At 40.2% G+C, this 17415-nt stretch overlaps 3 protein-coding genes across 5 annotated transcripts; 1 reads left to right on the top strand and 2 right to left on the bottom strand.

Annotated features, from left to right (window-relative positions):
• Positions 1-573: 573 nt before the first annotated feature.
• On the bottom strand, positions 574-4355 carry LOC121975493 (BEL1-like homeodomain protein 2). 2 transcript variants are annotated; one of them, XM_042527180.1, is made up of 5 exons: positions 3952-4353; positions 2666-3775; positions 1691-2091; positions 1194-1254; positions 574-1112 (listed from the first exon to the last, which is right to left on the bottom strand). In XM_042527180.1, exons 2-5 carry the CDS (start codon positions 3716-3718, stop codon positions 711-713), a joined length of 1917 nt encoding a protein of 638 aa, XP_042383114.1. In that variant the 5' UTR covers positions 3719-3775; positions 3952-4353; the 3' UTR covers positions 574-710. The 2 variants fall into 2 exon arrangements, 1 of the variants encoding a protein (XP_042383114.1); XR_006110337.1 differs by having other exon boundaries at positions 1025-1112; positions 1194-1592; positions 3952-4355.
• Positions 4356-8915: 4560 nt separating this feature from the next.
• Positions 8916-13208, top strand: LOC121975491 (kinesin-like protein KIN-7L). Of its 2 annotated transcripts, none has more exons than XM_042527177.1 (15): positions 8916-9120; positions 9195-9284; positions 9350-9468; positions 9563-9676; positions 9755-9836; positions 9913-9980; positions 10078-10155; positions 10238-10380; positions 10872-10974; positions 11049-11129; positions 11423-11491; positions 11562-11621; positions 11738-11887; positions 11985-12260; positions 12674-13208. In XM_042527177.1, the coding sequence occupies exons 1-15, from the start codon at positions 8976-8978 to the stop codon at positions 13055-13057; spliced, it is 1962 nt and encodes a 653-aa protein (XP_042383111.1). In that variant the 5' UTR covers positions 8916-8975; the 3' UTR covers positions 13058-13208. The 2 variants fall into 2 exon arrangements, with proteins under 2 accessions (XP_042383111.1, XP_042383110.1); XM_042527176.1 differs by having other exon boundaries at positions 11982-12260.
• Positions 13209-14440: 1232 nt separating this feature from the next.
• Positions 14441-17187, bottom strand: LOC121975492 (growth-regulating factor 6-like). The gene is made up of 4 exons (XM_042527179.1): positions 16525-17187; positions 15902-16126; positions 15460-15787; positions 14441-15340 (listed from the first exon to the last, which is right to left on the bottom strand). Exons 1-4 carry the CDS (start codon positions 17021-17023, stop codon positions 14551-14553), a joined length of 1842 nt encoding a protein of 613 aa, XP_042383113.1. The 5' UTR covers positions 17024-17187; the 3' UTR covers positions 14441-14550.
• Positions 17188-17415: the final 228 nt, after the last annotated feature.

Raw genomic sequence — 17415 nt, 5'->3', positions numbered from 1 at the left:
ACCCGTTTAAGAAAAAGTGTCAAGGACACTTTTTGACTTATTTTTTCCTAAGATGCTTTGGAAAATGTGCACGCGCTTTGGGACACATGCATAGATGCTACAATGACACTGTATAAGGGGGTCTCCATCTACAGGTAGAGGTATGCGTTACTTTCTTATCTACACGCTCTTAGCCACTATTGATTTCTACTATTCTTCTCCACTAAGCCAAGGATTGCCCTAAGCATCAGAGGGCCAATACCAGGAACCCCTTTCTGACTCGGCACTAACACTTCCGATTTTACAAAACAATAAGGTGTCTTCTTCTAGTTAACACTAAAGTCGCATCCCCAGCCTGCCATATTCTCATTTTTCAGACAGGATCAACACCCTTAATCTTCAATCACGCTTGTGTCAATAAATCCTACAGCAATATAGATAGAAATTATTAAAGATCTGTCGTGGTGCATATAATTTGTTTTAGTGGTGTAATCAAGCACCATTGTTGGGAATTCAATTCTTGTAATGTTTTTTTTTCCAAATAACAATCCAATTAATGTTCACCGGCGGCAAAATTTAATGAAAAAGGAAAGCTGCAAAAGGCAATTTGATCGACTGATTTCTATGTTCTTTCTCTATCTGTCTTAATAATCGATCGATCAGTTCGTTGCGTCGAGAGAAGGTTACACTCGGTGGTGATCGTTCATGGTGGAAGAAGTACGTACTATTAGTTAAGTTGAAGTACAGTTGCTAGAGTCCCTAACCGTGAGCTTGCTGCTCTTCTCCGACGACCCTCTGCCCCCGCCGCCGGAGTGCCGTAGTCCGAGCGTGAGCGACACATCTCCGCAGCCGCCGCCGCCGCCGCCTCCTGACTTCTCTTCGCCGGCTATTTCTGAAGAGGAAGGTCGAAGGTAGCCGCCGTGATGATCATGACGCCAAGACGTCCCTGCGGAGGCGCCGTCGCCGCTCCCGAGTGGCGGCGAGTGCGTTCGTTGGTCTTTCCCATCCATGCCGTCCTCCGGCAACGGCAGCTCCTCCTCCTCCTCCTCCTCTGCATTGGATTCTTGGAGGTACATCTCCTCCACCATCGGTTTCCACAGTCTCACCCTTGCGTTGATAAACCAATTGGCCACCTACGTTAATCGATAATTAATCTCCCATTAACCTACTAAACTCAATAATTAAGATTACTGAAGAACAGTTAGAGATCAAACCTGGTTCCTGGACAAACCTGTCTGCCTCGCCAGCAACTGCTTATCCGCATCACTCGGATACCTAAGAAACAACACAACGAAACACCAGTGGAAAATTGACATCAAAATCCTATCAATTCTACATATGAATTCAATTCATTCACCAAGAGTAATAGGGAAGTTCCTTTTCGAGCTTTTCTGATGCAAGGACGAGTGAGCACATGGACAACGAGATCTAAAAGCATGATAAAAGTAAACTCGGTTCATAGGTCACAGGGTCTGCATGCTCTGTTCGTCTCTCTTTCTCTCTCTCCCTCATTTACGGTTACGTATATTAAATGAACGAAGGGCGATCCAATGCTAACTGGAATAATATTGTAATAAATGCTCGCTGTCAGATCTTTCATGTACAGTGGAACCCTAATCAGTATGTTGCAGAAATCTCAGTTAGCACAGAATACAAGAAGTAACAGCCTTCTTATAATGAGATTGCAGTAGACATAGAAAAGAAGGCGTACGGGTGGAGGAAGTGCTCGAAGAGCCAGCCGCGGAGGATGCTGACGGAGCGCTCCGGGAGGCCGCGCTGCGGCCGCCATGATTCCGGCTCCGTCACGGCCAGCTGGTTGAAGGAGCGATGCTGCCGGAGTTTATGGTCGAGCAGGCGGAGCCGCGGAGTTGATCCCTTGGTGATGGTGCCGGCGCTCCCGGCGGCGGCGCCGGCGCCATCCTTGTCCCCGAGGGCGTCGGACGTCTGCTTCAGCTGCGCTGCGATCGCGTCCTTGAGGCACCGGAAGTGCCGCGACATGGCCCTCTGCGCCAGCGCCGTGTACGGCTTCGCCGCTCCGAACCCCATCACCGAGTCGAACGAGTTCACCACCAGCTGCATCTGATCGCAGTAGCGGCCGTATCTCCTGTCCACCTGCGATCACAATCAATCAATCAATCGCCATGAATGAGTCGCAGTAGTTTCTTACAGTAATCAATACCCCTCTTCTAACTATATATATATATATATTATCGATCATGCTTTTGTTGCCAGAATCATGATGTAATTAATCGAGGAGAGAAAGAAAGACAAATGTTATACACATCAGCATGCATGCATTTCTTCTTCCTCTGTGGGTTTCTATCTCTGTGGAAGCAAAGAAACCAGTATTACTAAGATAATTAGGAAGCATATCCCCTTCCATTGAACAAAAACGGTCATTGTTTCACGAAACAGAGAAAAGGTTCATGTCAGCATGGTTTTATATATTATTGAAAATACCCTTAATGGAAATCAAACCCACCTAATTGTGATTTGTGAATAGAAATATGTAAAGTACAGCCACCACTATCAAGAAATCTTATTAAAAATGACACGAGAATCATCTCGGCCACTTTCTATATGCTGGCGGCCGGGCCTCCGCCGGCCGATTGAATGAAATTCTATATGCTATGAATTATAAATTAATTATCGCAATTTGAGATGATTAATAATAAATTATACGTGCCTCGTCGAGCATGGAGATGAGCTTGGTCTTCTTCCTCTGGTGCTCAAATCTTTCGGCGCTAGACAAAGCAGAAAGGTCGTGCTTCGATGAGGATGCGGCCGGAGTTGAGGCGCTGCTGCGGCCGCGCTTTGTGAGTGTATTTCCCTTGAATTGTCCGTTACACATGCTGCAGAATTCCTCCAGTAGCTCTTGCGCCGCCTTGGAGTAATTGGAGCTTCTCAGCAACACGTTGACGACGCCGGCACCGCAGCCTCCAAAGGCAGCGGCGTGCAACTGTTGGTCTTGCAGCTGGGGTTGATTGTTATTGAAATATATGGCCCCTTGTCTCATCCGGAGTTCGTCGGCGGCCTTGGCCATCTCCAGGTGTTGCAGAGAGGAGGAGAGAGAGAGCGAGAGTCCTTGGCCGAAGGGAGACGACTCAGTGAAGGGCTGATGATGAAAGTCGGTGACGTGTGGTGGCGAAGATGGGGATCCGATTTGTTGCGGTGGCGGTTGCATCGCCGGCGGGTTCATGAGGAAGAGCTGCATCGCGGCGGCCGCGGAGTTGTCTGCGGTCAAACCGGCATGTACTGAATTATGCTGATGCTGGTCGTGAGGATGTCGGTTCGCGCCGTACCAGTCGGCAGCGCCGCCGCCCGCGGCCACAGATCTCGAAGGGATAATATGACCGTAGCCCCCCGCTGGAATAATCGGGTGTTCCATCTGCGCTGCCAACCCCAGCGGCGGTTGAAAATTGAATATGTCGGACAGTATGTGGCCCGCGGCGGCAGCGGCTCCGACGGAAGCGGACTCGTAGATTCCAGTCTCGTCTTCCATGGGGACCAAGTGTCCTCCTGCGCCGCCATCGAAGCCCTGCTGCTGCTGCTGCACCCGGAGCTTGTCCTGCCTGCTTTGCTGCTCTAGGTGGTCCCGGTTGCCGCTGCCCAACCCGTCGGCGAAGCCTAAGAAGCCTCGGTGGAAGCCCTGGCTGGACATGTGCGACGCCGGCGATGTAGGCGGATGTCCGAGCGGATCCTTGATCGAGCTCCTGATCAGCTGCGTGGCTACTCCCATATTTCTGCTCCCTCCTTCATCACCATCATCGACCGCGAGCAAGCTAACTTTTATGATCTGCAAACACCACATCAAAACCAAAGCATATCTCGATCAGACCAAGAAATAAAATTCCATCAGCGAACAAATCCACAAATCAATTAGAATTCAAGAAGCAAAGAACAAAGCTTCCTCAATTATATAATTCCTCAATTAAGAAAAGAGTGTAACTCGGAAGACGATAAGGTGCTTACTGTCGTCGAGTTCTATTTCCGGATATAGATGAAAGCAGTGGAGAGAGATTTTGGTGGATTAATTTGGATGTTGAGCACATCGATCGATTGTTGTCTCGTGGATCTTCACGATCAGCATCAGCAGCTAGCCATGGCCTCCATCTCTGTCTGCCCTGTCGCCTTTCTTCATTCTTGGGCTGCAATCCCCTTCCGAGAGGGGAGATCAGCGAGCGAGAAGTAATATAAAATTAAAAGAAAAAAAAATAAAGAGAGGAGAAATTATTAAAAGAAGAAGGGGCGATAGAAGAAGACAGAAAAACAGACAGGGCGCAGCTATTCCTCTTCCTCTCTCTGTTCTCACAGCTTTCTCTTTAGCATTAAACACTTTGCAGTTCAGACTAAAAACTTAGGTCAACTTGACTACGAGTCCACTCTGTGTAAAAATTTGCAGGCCTAATATTTCTTCTTCTTTTTTTCCTCCAGATAAATTTAAAAATCCTCTTGTTTTGTTTTTTCTTTTTCTGGTTGACTTGTCGTTTCGCCATAGTAAACGGACGAAGCCACCAACGGCGACGGTCTGAAGGGTCATTATCGTCATTGTTTCGGTGGGCCCCAGTTTTATTAAAGTATAAGATACGGGTTGGGTTGTGATGAGGAGGCAGAAACCAACACCGTTGATTAAGGGCCTGTTGATTGAGAAGAGCCTTGGCCCTTGGATCGAATCGCGAGCGCTTTTCAGCGTGACGTCAGATGAACCTCAGCATGGTATTAGGCCTCCATGCTATTGGGCCTCCGATGGGTCTCCATTTGAGCCTACTGTGGGACCCTCGCGCTCAACCTTTCGCAGAGCCTCATGAATAGGACGTGACGTTTTGTGAATTTTGGCACAGATGTTTAATTTTTTTATAAAAAAAATCTAGCAATTTATTTCACTAATCATTGGTAGAAAAAGGCCTGGCTGGTATTTATTGAATGGGACATTTCCACTGAAGCAGATTTATTTTATTAATATAATTATTATATTATTATTTTGTTGTTGAAATTTGCAAGGAATTAGCAGATGCTGCTAAAACATCCACGTCGGAAAGGTAGCCAGAGAATACTGTTTTTTTTTAAAAAAAAATTACTTGTTTAATTTGCATGAGTTGAGAAGCAAAGCAATTGGAATATTCACGTCTTTTTATGCCTTTATTCTCCTTTGAAGTAATTCTCGTGTACTTCTGTGCCTTTAAGTGTTGCCTAAGTCCTAACGTCGTCCTTATTCACTGCCCTACTTCCCTGCTCCAGGACATCTCTAATACAAAGTTTTTGAGAAATGTGAAATAAAAAAGTGCTCCAATTATGTTTTAAATTTAAGAATTGTAATGAAAGAGAACTCAAACTATTTTAAGATTTAACTATAACTATATAATAGCTACTTGGTATATTTTACAACTATACAGTAGCTCAATTTTTTTATCTAAAAAATTTATCTTAAATTTTAAATAGAATAATTAAAAAAAAGTTATATTAACTGCCATATTCATTCCTTAAATTTTATATTTATAGATAATATTTTTCTAAATTTAAAAAATGATATAGTAAAAAGTGGATATTTAATTTTAATAAAATAATTTTTTATCTTAAATTATGTATTTTAGATAGATAAATTGATGTGAATATTCTTAGTCATTTGTACAATTGTTTTAAAATAATTTTAATAAAATTTAAATAATTTAATAAGTTAATGAAAAGTAGGTTGATATAAGTATTTTATATATTTTAATTTTGATTAAAATAAAATATTTTTTTTTACATTGTTGCTATAATAATGTTGAAAATAAAAGTATTTTTAAAAAGTGAGACATCCCTTTTCACTTTTTTTTAATAAAAAAAACAAAAGAGTGTTCATATCTAACAATTTGATAAATGTGGGTCCTGTATATTTTTAGCTTTTATTGAAAGAAATTACAAATTATAGATCCACCGCCGACAACCCCGGCCTCCCGAGCACGTGCCTTCGGTGTCCCACTCCGCCGGTGTCGCAGCTGTCCTGCTCCGGCGCCATTAGGACAACCCGCACGCGGGTCCGCCGCCGCTTGTCGTCTTCCCCCCGTTCCGTCCCCTCTTTTCTCTGGTCCTCTGCTGGAACTCCAATCCACAAACTCTCCGGCGATGGAACAGGAGAAGGGAGGGAAGCACGAAGCCAGCTGCCACGAACAGCGCATGCACTCTGTCGCAGTCACGTAGCTTTCTGCTCCCTGTACCGTTTTTGTTTATTTCGTCTTCTTCTTAACGACGAGCTCGTCGTCGGAAGAAATTCTATGGACCCGATCGGTGCTCAGGCGAGGACGACAGCGACAGCCGCTGTCTAGACTCTCTCTGACGGCAAATTATCAACGGCTCCGGCGGGCCAGCGGCCAATCTAGTGGCCGTAAAGGATCAGATCAGCTCGCCGCAGAGCATCTTGCAGGAATCGTGGTTGCATTGGATGCGGTTTGTTCGAGGAAAGCGACCATCTGCTGCTTGAATTATTAGGGAGGCAAAGGCAAAGCCTTTTGCAGCTTTGAAGATTTGTTCTTCAGCTATTTTCTCTTTGATTGACGAGTTCAATAGGCGTTGTTGATAGATATGGGACAAAGGTCTGCTCCTATTTTTGTCACGAGGGCACCTGTACAGCAGCGGCAGCAGCAGAGCCAGAGGCAGGGAAAATTAAATAATACGAACCACAGATCAAGATTAATTTCCATGTTGGAAACAGTCAGGTAGAGAGAAAAATATATTTGGTAAAAATCAAAAACCGTCCTAAATTAAAAGAAATAACATATGGACATTTCTTTTTCTAAAAAAATTAAATCAGCTCTCTCATAATTTTTTCCAAAAAATATTATTGGATTTAATGTTGTTGTAAAAGTTATTTGGTAATTGCTATAATATATTTTAAATGAATTTAAGATTTACGGTTTACACCGCGTAGGAACTACTGAGTTACTGTAATAACATATAGATGTGTTTTGGTTTTAAGGTTGTAGCAACTACATAATATTAACGGTAAATTATAGAAAAATCTTCAATCACAACTTTAACTTTATCTGTACATGTCCAAAAACTTTATTTCCGCTCCTTGTAAAGTTTTATTTGCTTCAACTCCTTCATACAAACATCGTTACCTAATTGCCCCTCAAAATTTTTAGTTACAAAAAGTCCCAAAATGGGTATAATTCCTCTTAAATTCAATACTTTAAGTATATTTTCTATGAAAATTGTCCGTCATATTTTTTAGGTACAAAAAGTCCAAAAATAGGTATAATTCTTGTTAAATTTAGCAATTTAAACTAGAATCAAGTATATTTTCTATCAAAGTGAACACGACTTTTTAATTTTTTCTCAGATTTTTTTAGGTACAAAAAGTCCAAAAATGAGTATAATTCCTCTTAAATTCAGTACTTCAAAATAGAATCAAGTATATTTTATATCAAAATTATCTCTGTACAAAAAGTTTAAAAATGAATATAATTCTTGTTAAATTTAACACTTTAAAGTAGAATCGAGTATATTTTTTATCAACTTGAGCATGACTTTTTTCCTACTTAATATAATTTCTCCTAAATTTAGCACCGTTTAAAGAAAATCTAGTATATTTTTCATCCATTTGAGCACCATTTAAATAAAATCTAGTATATTTTCTATTCAATTGAGGTGGAAAAATAGTGAAAATATACTAAATTCTAGTTTAATTTATTGAATTTAAGAGAAATTATGCTCTTTTTAAAACTTTTTATATCTAAAAATATCAGGGGTAATTAGGTAAATTAGAGTCCATTATGTTTGACTTGAGAATGGAAATAAAGATTTTTATTAATGATTACTACATGTAAAGTTTTATTTATGATTAGGGACTATATGCAAATTTTTCCTAATATTAATAGTTTCTACAATTTTTTACGATGATTTTGTTAAAGTTTAAATAATTTTGATTAAATTGAGTAATATCATTTTAATAATTCTAAACTCATACTAAATATAGTATGACAGTTATCAAGTAGCTCCAGTACCAAATCATTAGGTATTTTTGAAATAAAATCATGTAAGAGGTTAGAGGTGACCATTTAATTTATTTTAGAAAAAGGATCGTCCTTGGATGATTTGTAAAAATTGAAAAGCCCTTTTGCACTATATGTCTATATATAAGGTTTACGCTTGTCTCTTTATAAATATGATCGATCATTTTTAAGAAGAAACTTTTGCACACGTTGGATTCATATTGTATTATAACGTGTTTAAGGAATGAATATTTCGTAGTTTATTCTTGTAATTTCTAATCCTCTCAGGGCCCGAGTCAAACAGAGTTAAGTTTGTGTATTGTTTATCCAACTAAATTAAACCAAGCTTCAATCAATTCATTGAAATAATTATTAAATTTAGCTTGATTTCTTTTTAACAATTTAGTTTAATTTATTTATATATTATTAAATTTTTAACTCAAACATTGTTTAAAATTTTTATATTTTAAAATTTATTTAGTTTGTCAATTTATCTATTAATTATAAATTTTATTTATGAATATTATTCATAATTATTAATAATAAATTTATTTATTTAATTTGATTCAGTTCTTCTCCAATGAGTACCAACTTGTCTACTGACATTTGATTTATTTAGATTCTTAAATCCTCGGCTCTACGATTGGGTTCTTCTTATTGATTTAACTGATGATTAATAGAAAATTTCTATAGAATTAAATTATGCATCTTTAAAATTAGTCAGTATAAATAAAACACCTCGTACCAACTAAATTTTATTTTAGATTTTTCTTAACACTCCGATTGGACTCGCCGAGTAAATCAAATTTCAAAGGCTCTTAAATTGGGAAGGCATGTTAAAGGCTGCTCTCCATTTGATCTGGTTTGTAAGCCCATGTAAGTCCAACGGCGGGCCCGACGAGCGTCGACCGAACCTGATCCGGAGCAAACTAATTCAAACGCTTTCCCACGCACAGCGGCCATTCGAATGCCCCTTTCAGCTTTCCATCAGAATCTGGATCTCTCTCGAGTCTTGCCCAGCCCATGGAGAAGATCTCCGTCGCCGTCCGCTTCCGTCCCCCCGCAGCCGTCGATCCGTCCCCAGATCGGATTTGGAAGGTCGACGATAATCGCATCTCCCTTCACCGTCCCCTTGGAACCCCGATCTCCGGCGTCAACTTTGCTTTCGGTGAATCTATGTCGGCGCCTCGACAGTGTCTCCTGATCTTTGTTTGTGCTTATTATTGTTTTAATTTTTATCAGACTATGTCTTCGATCCGAGCTATAGCAACGCCATGGTTTACGATCTCCTCATCAAATCCATCATCCAAGCCGCCATCGATGGTTTCAACGGTGAGTTCAGTTGTCGCCTTTCTGCCATCAGTACTGGGGGGATTCATGGATTTAGCTCCTTCTAGGTACTGCTTTCGCTTATGGGCAGACGAGCAGCGGGAAAACATTCACCATGAATGGTTCGGAAGAGGATCCTGGAATCATCCCTCTCGGCGTCAAGGATGTATTCCGTAGAATCGAAATGGTGTGTGATACCACTTGCTTCCTAGCTAGGTGTAGTTTCTTCTTTTGGAGGGGAAAAAAAATCAAAAACTGTTTTTTTTTGGCTGGGTAAACAGACTACGGATCGCGAGTTCTTGATTAGGGTCTCGTATATGGAGATTTACAATGAAGAGATCAATGATCTATTGTCTTTTGGGAACCAGAAACTCCCTGTTCATGAGAGCTTGGAGGTAAGAGTTACTGCATAAGATATATTCAGGAGATAAATGGTTATTTATTTGCAAAAATCTTTTGCATTCTGGATTCAGCGAGGGATCTATGTGGCGGGTTTACGAGAGGAGATTGTGAACTGTTCTGAACAAGTGATCGAACTACTCAAACTCGGAGAAGGTTTAGAAAATGAGTTGTGTCCAAACTAAATCATTAATTTGTGGTTTTGTGGGTGAATATCATATTTTGGTTGCAGCAAATAGACATTTCGGCGAAACTAACATGAACGCTCGGAGCAGCAGATCACATACTATATTTAGGATGGTATGGAACCTAAGTTTGTTCTTTCATCATGTTTATTTTTTTTTTCTGGTTATTGCTATGTTCCATTTCCATAACATTCAAAATGAACTCCTCTTAGGTTATTGAAAGCAGTGCGAGAGATTCCATGAAATCTGGAGATGTATCGAATGCAGATGCTATTCGTGTATCTGTTCTGGTGTGTTTCTTCTTTTATTTCAGATCCAAAATCATGCAATCATCTCAAAAGCAAACCTTATGCTTTGTTTTACTTTTAACAGAATTTAGTAGATTTAGCTGGTTCAGAGAGGGTTGCTAAAACAGGCGCAGGAGGAGCTAGACTTAGGGAGGGGAAACACATTAATAAGAGCTTAATGATTCTGGGAAATGTGATCAACAAACTCAGCGAGAGTGGAAAACAGAGGTACTCTAACTTCTAACTAGTTGATTGTTTCCCTATTTCATTATAATGGTGCAAACTGGAGTGTGAATTTTGACTTATCTTTGATTTGTTACTATGCTACATCTTATGCATGACTCTATACTCATAAAATAAAAAGATATTATGTATCATTACAAAATTTATCTAGCAATATAGATAAATCTCTATATAGCAAACTCCATTTTAATGAATGAGGGGTTTCAAACCCACTGCCAATGAGCTTTAAGGACTTAATCGATTTGGTATTCCCTATATCTTAAAGAATAAGCATCGCTAAGCAACATAGATTAATGTCTCATTCTTTTGTTGAAAAGTTCTAGTTTCATTATTTACATTTAGTAACTCATCATAACTCTAAAGTTTATGCAAGTCACTTTACTTACAAAAATAAATTACAGTGAATACAATTAATGAAATATAAAAATGCTACTTCAAGAGTCCAAGCTGTTGGTGATAACTATTTAATTGTATAGGGGGCACATTCCGTATCGTGATAGTAAACTCACCCGCATTCTTCAACCGGCACTTGGTGGTAACTCAAAAACTTCTATAATTTGTACAGTTGCACCAGAAGAGGTAGTTCCTAATATAACTTTTCTGAAATTCTTAATTTTCATCCATATTGTGGGCTGATTATTGATAAATTGTAGGTTCATGTAGAAGAAAGTAGAGGGACCCTTCAATTTGCAAGCAGAGCCAAACGAATCACAAATTGTGCCCAAGTGAATGAGGTTGGTTTCTCAATTTTGGTTGGACAATAAATTCTTGAAAACTAGATGCTACTAACATTTCCTATGTGATATCTATTCAGAAAATATGTTTGAATGGGCTAATTCTATGGAAAAGTTTGTAGGATGACTAAGAAAGTTTATGTTTCTTTATCTTTTACCTTATTGTTAGCTACATGTTTGTGGAATCAAGTTAAACCTGTAGGCCAATCAGAATATGAAGTATATTAGAGGCATTTTGTTGTATCTGTTTGTAGCCCTTATTAGATGTTAAGCCCTTCTTATTGGTCTTATAGATTCTAACAGATGCTGCTCTACTGAAACGACAAAAACAAGAGATCGAAGAATTACGTGAAAAGCTACAGGTTGTACTTCATTTATATTAATTATCACTAAAATTACTTCAAACATATAGTTCGTACATTCTATATTCAGGGTTCTCATTCAGAAGTATTGGAACAAGTCATCTTGAAGCAACGGAATGATATGCACAAGGTATGAATGTTTTGTTTAGCCACAAGATGAGTTGAAAAAGTTTGAGTTTATACACGAAGTTTGAGATCCATCGTTTTAGCTAAATCCATCGTATTTCTTTATTGACTTCTAACCAGTCTGAATTAGAACGTGAAAGACTTGCAATGGAACTTGAGAAAGAAAGAACAAAACGTGCAGCATTAGAACTTTGCATAAAGGATCAGCAAAAGAAGTTAGAAGATCTTGGCAGTCTCTCTACTTCAGACTACGCTTCAGTTTCGACTCAGGTAATTTGATTAGCCTACTAAACATTGCTGACAACCTACTGAAGTCACGAGTTGTTGGGCTGATACTGATCAACTTCACATTTGAATTTTTTAGCAGAAAAAAGGCTTTGCAACCATGTTTGATGATACGAGTGTATCAAAGGGTGAGGTACTCAGAACTCCCAATTTTAAACCAGTAGGAGATGATTTTGTCGCGAAACGATCAAGTAGCTTCATGGAACTTGATTCAAGCCCTAGCCTTGAAGCTTTCGGTAACACAGACGATGAGGATCTCTGGATGCAGTTAAACAAAGGTTGCATCACTGATCTTGATATGCTTCAAGTGACACCAGATATGAAATGCCGACCATTGCCATCATTTCGTATGCCTCATGTAAGTAAACGTTTCTCCTTTTTTACCCTTACACATGTAGCCCTTGCTGGTTTACATGAACTATTCATCATTTTCACCTGTATATTTGTGTCGAAAGTGAACTATTGTGATGGTATTTATTTTTTCCAAATTATTGATATAGACAATTATTGCATTGTTAAAAAAGTAGCAATTGTCGATATATTTTTAAATATAGAGGAGGATATAGTAAGAGACAGAGTCCAGTAGTTTAGGAGGATCCTTATAAATTGATCCCACTTATTATCATAAATGCTTGGTTATTATTGTCATAATTATGGTTATGTTCATGATATAATAGTACAGTTCTTAAAATATTTGTTTTTCACTGCACATGATAGGAATTCCAATTCTTGTTGTGGATATACATTTGAAAATATTGAATTTTCTTGAAGGAACCGGCATTGGATGAAGATGCAACAACTAAAATATGTCATGCCTTGGCAACTGAATGTGACTTCAATAAACAACAACTAGAAGCACTAAGGGAAAAGTGTACCATCATGGAAAGTGAATGCACCCTATTAAAAGACAAAAAATCTTCTCTATTAGAAGCTCTCTCCTTGTCCAAGCAAGAGAACAAGCTGATCAAAGCTGAAAACGAAGAATTAGTAAGCAAATTGAATGAAGAAAAGCAGAAGTTCAAGGAACTTAAAGAGGATATTCAGCGGTTTGGCATGACATTTGTGGAGAAGACAGAGTTACAAGTAGCCCTTCTCACCAAATTAAAGGCCATGTCGGAGAAAATTAAAACTCTTAAAGTTCCATGTGATGTTTAAAGTTTGTGGCTTGCGGACGAAGTGTTCCCCTGTTCTTGTTAAGTGTTCTTCATGCATTCCCCACGTTAATATTGGTGCACGTCCTCCTTGTTTGGGACCATCATATTGGATTTCATCTATTCTAAATTGATGTGTATTTTTTTTAGCTTCACTATTTATGAGTATTTTGTTTACTATTTTTTTTTTGTTTTTTTTTCTTCCAACTTGTTTCTTTATCCTTGCACTCATTCAGGTTCAGCTCATCACTTCATTTTTAGTTGATCGCCTTTTTAAATAATCAGCTCCTCATTCTGTTGGTGTTTCAACGGTCATCTCACTTCATTCCAATGCTCTCCTCAACAGACAGCACGAAACTTCTCCACGCACAAGCATTCAGGTAATTCTTAATTTTCACCCTATGCTTTCTAGTTAGAAAATTACCCGAATATCCACCTCTCGTGTTAAATACCATGTATTGTTTCAACCTCTTTCTCCTACAGGGAATACAATTCCTGCATCACATGTCTTGGGTCCATTTTTTTCTAAATTCTTGCTCAAAGAAACAGACAATTATTTCTCTGGATATCGAGCCACTTGGTCCTTGTTTTAGCTACTCGGCTACTCGGTGGTCTCTCACTTAATTTGAAGCGTAGTATGAGGAGCTACACTTATTGTGACCCCCACTGTTTAATTGTACAGTTGGGCAATAAATTGCCGCCAGATTTGGCTCCCTGTCCTCCACTGCTCCAACACGAATTTGAGCCAGAGACTGCCACTTTACAGCAACGTATCACGAACGACAGCTGAGGTTAATTTTGAAGTTTGAACAGCAGAGACATCTATTTGTAGTCACTAAATGCATACAGCTCTTGTAGTGCTCCACTGAAAATGAATACTATCTTTTGAAGCAATCCTCTCCATGTGCATGAACCTTTCGGTATTGTGCAGGCCAACAACTATGGCACAGGTAGTAATTTCTGTGTTCAACCATCACTCGGGTTCTATAGAATTCAATTTTGCATGACCAAGTGTTCCTAGTGCAGGTATGGATTCTATCAACTCTTGATTCAAGATGCATTCCCTGGTTTTGTTTCAGGAGTAGGAATTCCCTTGAAGCAAAGAATCCATGTTTTCAGATTCAACACCTTTTGATTTTTCATGGCCAACTAACCATATCATCATCAACTATTCGCCACTTCCTGAACCTACTTCAAGTTCTTGCAAATGAAAGGTATCCACATTGCTTTGCATAAACTACAAATATGTGCAAGCCCTTGAATAAAGGTTTAGGTTTCACATGGAAGTACTCGTCAAGTCATGCAACCACACAATGTTACAAGTTAGGATTAAAATAGAAAAACTAGGGAAGGAAAAGGAAACAAATTGTACCACACACCCCAATCAAGGTTTTCAAATCTCATTGTCTTCAGTGATGCATATAAGTGAACATTACATATATTTTTCCAGTTGCAGCTTCAGAAAAGATCATACAGTTAGGTGATGATCGGAAGGACCTACAAGGGCTTGGCCATGAATTCATCACACAAACTCCCACCAGAGTTTTCATTAGTTTTTTTGTTATCTGCCCTTGGGCTACTCCCTGTGCTGCTGGTAAGAGAACCAAATGAGGTTTTTTGCAGAACATCCGATGGAGATGAATGCATCTGGGGGCTCGAATCCCAGCCATCAGGCATGAGGTTTAGTGATGATGATGAGCAGTTCTTGTTTTGATCCTTGGGTGTGCTGGTGGCGTTTGTGAGGACCTCTCCCAGAGGTCCGCCCATTGAGACCTCCCAGTGGTTTGGTATCCAATTTGCTCTTCTTTGGTTCACTTCATTCAGTATGCACTGTGAGTCCTCACTTGCAAGTTCATATTCCCATGACAGCTTAAGGGGTGAGACTGTCACATTTTGATTGTTTGGAGAAGTGGAGGATGAGAATTTTGAGGAAGCCATGGGTATTGACATGGAGAGTTGAGTTCTTTCAGATTGCATGTCTTCAATCTCAGGCCACGTAACAGTTGAATGATCAGATTGGCTTTGGGGCCAAGCATCAATGAAGTGATGAAGCGAATAGGGTTGGGGTTGTAGGGATTCAATCTTCAGAGTGGGGAAATGATTGCTGTTATCAGAGAAAGAAGTAGATGAATTGAAACGAGGACATGCAGAAACAAGTTGAAAATCTCCTGTGTGTTGTTCTGTGATAGCCATTGACGTCACCGACTTTGGTTTAGTAGAGGATAGCATGGATAGACTTGCAGGATCTTGTCCTTCGTCATTTGAGTTTTCTTTTCTGAGCATCATCCTGCAGACAATTGATTAGCAATTAAGTAAACGGCAAGAGACAGCTGTTGATAAACTAAATAATCAGCCTATGAAATCGACTGGTAAGCAGAGTAAATAATAGCTAGTAGTTTTCCACACATGTTGAATGGGGCAGGGCATGAATCACCAACGGTGGACTTGGTGAGTTCACTCTGTGGTGGCGCATCCCTGGACGTTCCACCGCCAGTGACTGCTATAGCTGATTGTGAAGGTGTAACAGAAGGCTTCACTTCCGCGGCATGGCCAGATTGGTCTTCCACATGCTTTCTTGAACGGTGGCGGCCCCGCTCCATATGACGCTCACAGTACTTCTGGTCGACAACTGCATCCCTCGAGCACCGCCATTTTTTCCCATCAGTTCGTCGACATCTACCAGGCTCTGGATCAGTATTTCCAGCATAGCCCAGGTACACTGATCCCCATCCCACTATAAAAGCTCAAGAACAAAAATATTTGACATGATGATTAAAAAGTTCACGAGGTAATAATCTGCTAAGGCAGAACAAATAGTGAGGGAAAAAAATGATGACGAAATATTTACATGCACTTGAACCAAAATATCCAGCTGAGAAGGGAGGGAACACAGAAGAGCTGAGGCTTCTCCTGATGGGGGCGAGTAGACTTGAAGGTATTGGTACTCTTGCATCAATGTATTTGTAGATCAAGGCCTGGTGTTCTAGTTCCAGCCACTGAGATGGCGTGAAGGGGTATCTTGCTCTTGTCAAAGCTCCATTCATATTCACGTCATGGCTTTCTGAATACAAACCTGTAACAGGAAAAAGAAAAGGAATACGATTTACGGTTAAAGCAAGCCAGAACCTTCATTAGGATTTAACAGGAAAACAGGCAAGGCATAGAGGCATGGAAGATGAGCATGAAAAAAAATGCCATGATGAAGAACGTCGAGCAAGCTGCAAGAACACCAAATCAAACATGTATATTCTTCTCTATCCCATCCCCTTTCGTCGAGCAGCCACCTTTTTCTCTCACTCTGCTTACATTCCCTATTTCCCGTTCATTCACGAGAATAGCGGCAAGGTTTCAAAAGGAAGGAGGGAAAAAAATCACAACAAAGACACTTTTTTCACTAAATAAGCCAGAAGAATAGCAACTCTGGAATCAAACAGGCACCAGCTCAGAGATCTGAGAGATGGTCTAAGTTACCTGCGCTCCAAAGACAAGGTTTTGGAGTAGATGATGCCGGAGGAGGAGAGTAGTATGAAGGCAGTGATCCATCACACTTGAGCACAAAGCTATCTTGCTTGGAAGTTGATGAGAAGCTGAGCATTTGCCCCCCATCGGGGAGAAGAAAATGGGCGTCTGCCACCATTGCCTCATTTCTGGCCATCTTGGAGGCTCTCCAATCACAATGCTCATGGGGAGACTCAGCAACCCTCCCCAGCTTCTGAAAGCCTTCACACCCAAGGAGCCCTTTCGGCTTGCAGGTTTTCTTACTGGAGTTGGTCAGGGAACAAGACAGAAGGCTGCCAGCCTCAGAGGAAGCACCTACTCCTCCTACTAATCCATCCATGCTCACCACACCGCCGAGGTCCATGTCCAATGCATGACCAAAGTAGCAATGACTGCAGAAAAAGGGGTGGTGGTCATCGGATGGAAGGTTGAGGAAGGTGGAGCGAGGGAGTGGGGCCGGCAAGTGCAGCATTCATTCTCATGGTAAGAAGGGGACAGAGGAGCAGTGGTCTGTTTGGGAGGAGATGAAGGAAGGGTAAGTAATGGAAAGATAACTTTTATCTTGTTTGGGAAGAAGGTGAGGGGAGGGAAGGGGAATTTTTACCCTCTCCTACCCTTCAATGGATTATTTCCTCACATTCCAAATTAACTCCCTTCTCCTATCCTCCCTTCCGACCCTTCAATGGCTTATTTTTTTACACTCCAAATTAAAGTGTAAGAAAATTAGCCTCCCTTTTCTTTTCTTCCCTTTTCATTAATGAAGCTCCTCTCGTCTCATCCAAACAGATTCCTGTAACACTGAATTATTACATTTGGGCATGCTAGTAAAAAATGATTTTGTGTCTTCTGCCAGCAATTTTTGAA

This window comes from Zingiber officinale, chromosome 4B, assembly GCF_018446385.1.
Source record: "Zingiber officinale cultivar Zhangliang chromosome 4B, Zo_v1.1, whole genome shotgun sequence".
Classification (NCBI taxonomy): domain Eukaryota; kingdom Viridiplantae; phylum Streptophyta; class Magnoliopsida; order Zingiberales; family Zingiberaceae; genus Zingiber; species Zingiber officinale.
Note: the sequence above shows the minus strand (reverse complement) of the source record. Positions and strands in the feature narration are given on the sequence as shown.

What these genes read in the sequence shown, in the direction of transcription:
- LOC121975493 (XM_042527180.1), bottom strand. Translation starts at nt 3,718, where the DNA reads ATGGGAGTAGCCACGCAGCTGATCAGGAGCTCGATCAAGGATCCGCTC. An exon ending in TCATCTCCATGCTCGACGAG is followed by an intron (nt 2,092 to 2,665) that starts GCACGTATAATT and finishes TTGTGATCGCAG; the next exon opens with GTGGACAGGAGATACGGCCG. An exon ending in CAGGTTTGTCCAGGAACCAG is followed by an intron (nt 1,113 to 1,193) that starts GTTTGATCTCTA and finishes CGATTAACGTAG; the next exon opens with GTGGCCAATTGGTTTATCAA.
- LOC121975491 (XM_042527176.1), top strand. Translation starts at nt 8,976, where the DNA reads ATGGAGAAGATCTCCGTCGCCGTCCGCTTCCGTCCCCCCGCAGCCGTC. An exon ending in CGCCATCGATGGTTTCAACG is followed by an intron (nt 9,285 to 9,349) that starts GTGAGTTCAGTT and finishes AGCTCCTTCTAG; the next exon opens with GTACTGCTTTCGCTTATGGG. An exon ending in CACATACTATATTTAGGATG is followed by an intron (nt 9,981 to 10,077) that starts GTATGGAACCTA and finishes AACTCCTCTTAG; the next exon opens with GTTATTGAAAGCAGTGCGAG.
- LOC121975492 (XM_042527179.1), bottom strand. Translation starts at nt 17,023, where the DNA reads ATGCTGCACTTGCCGGCCCCACTCCCTCGCTCCACCTTCCTCAACCTT. An exon ending in ATATTTTGGTTCAAGTGCAT is followed by an intron (nt 15,788 to 15,901) that starts GTAAATATTTCG and finishes GAGCTTTTATAG; the next exon opens with TGGGATGGGGATCAGTGTAC. An exon ending in TGCCCTGCCCCATTCAACAT is followed by an intron (nt 15,341 to 15,459) that starts GTGTGGAAAACT and finishes AATTGTCTGCAG; the next exon opens with GATGATGCTCAGAAAAGAAA.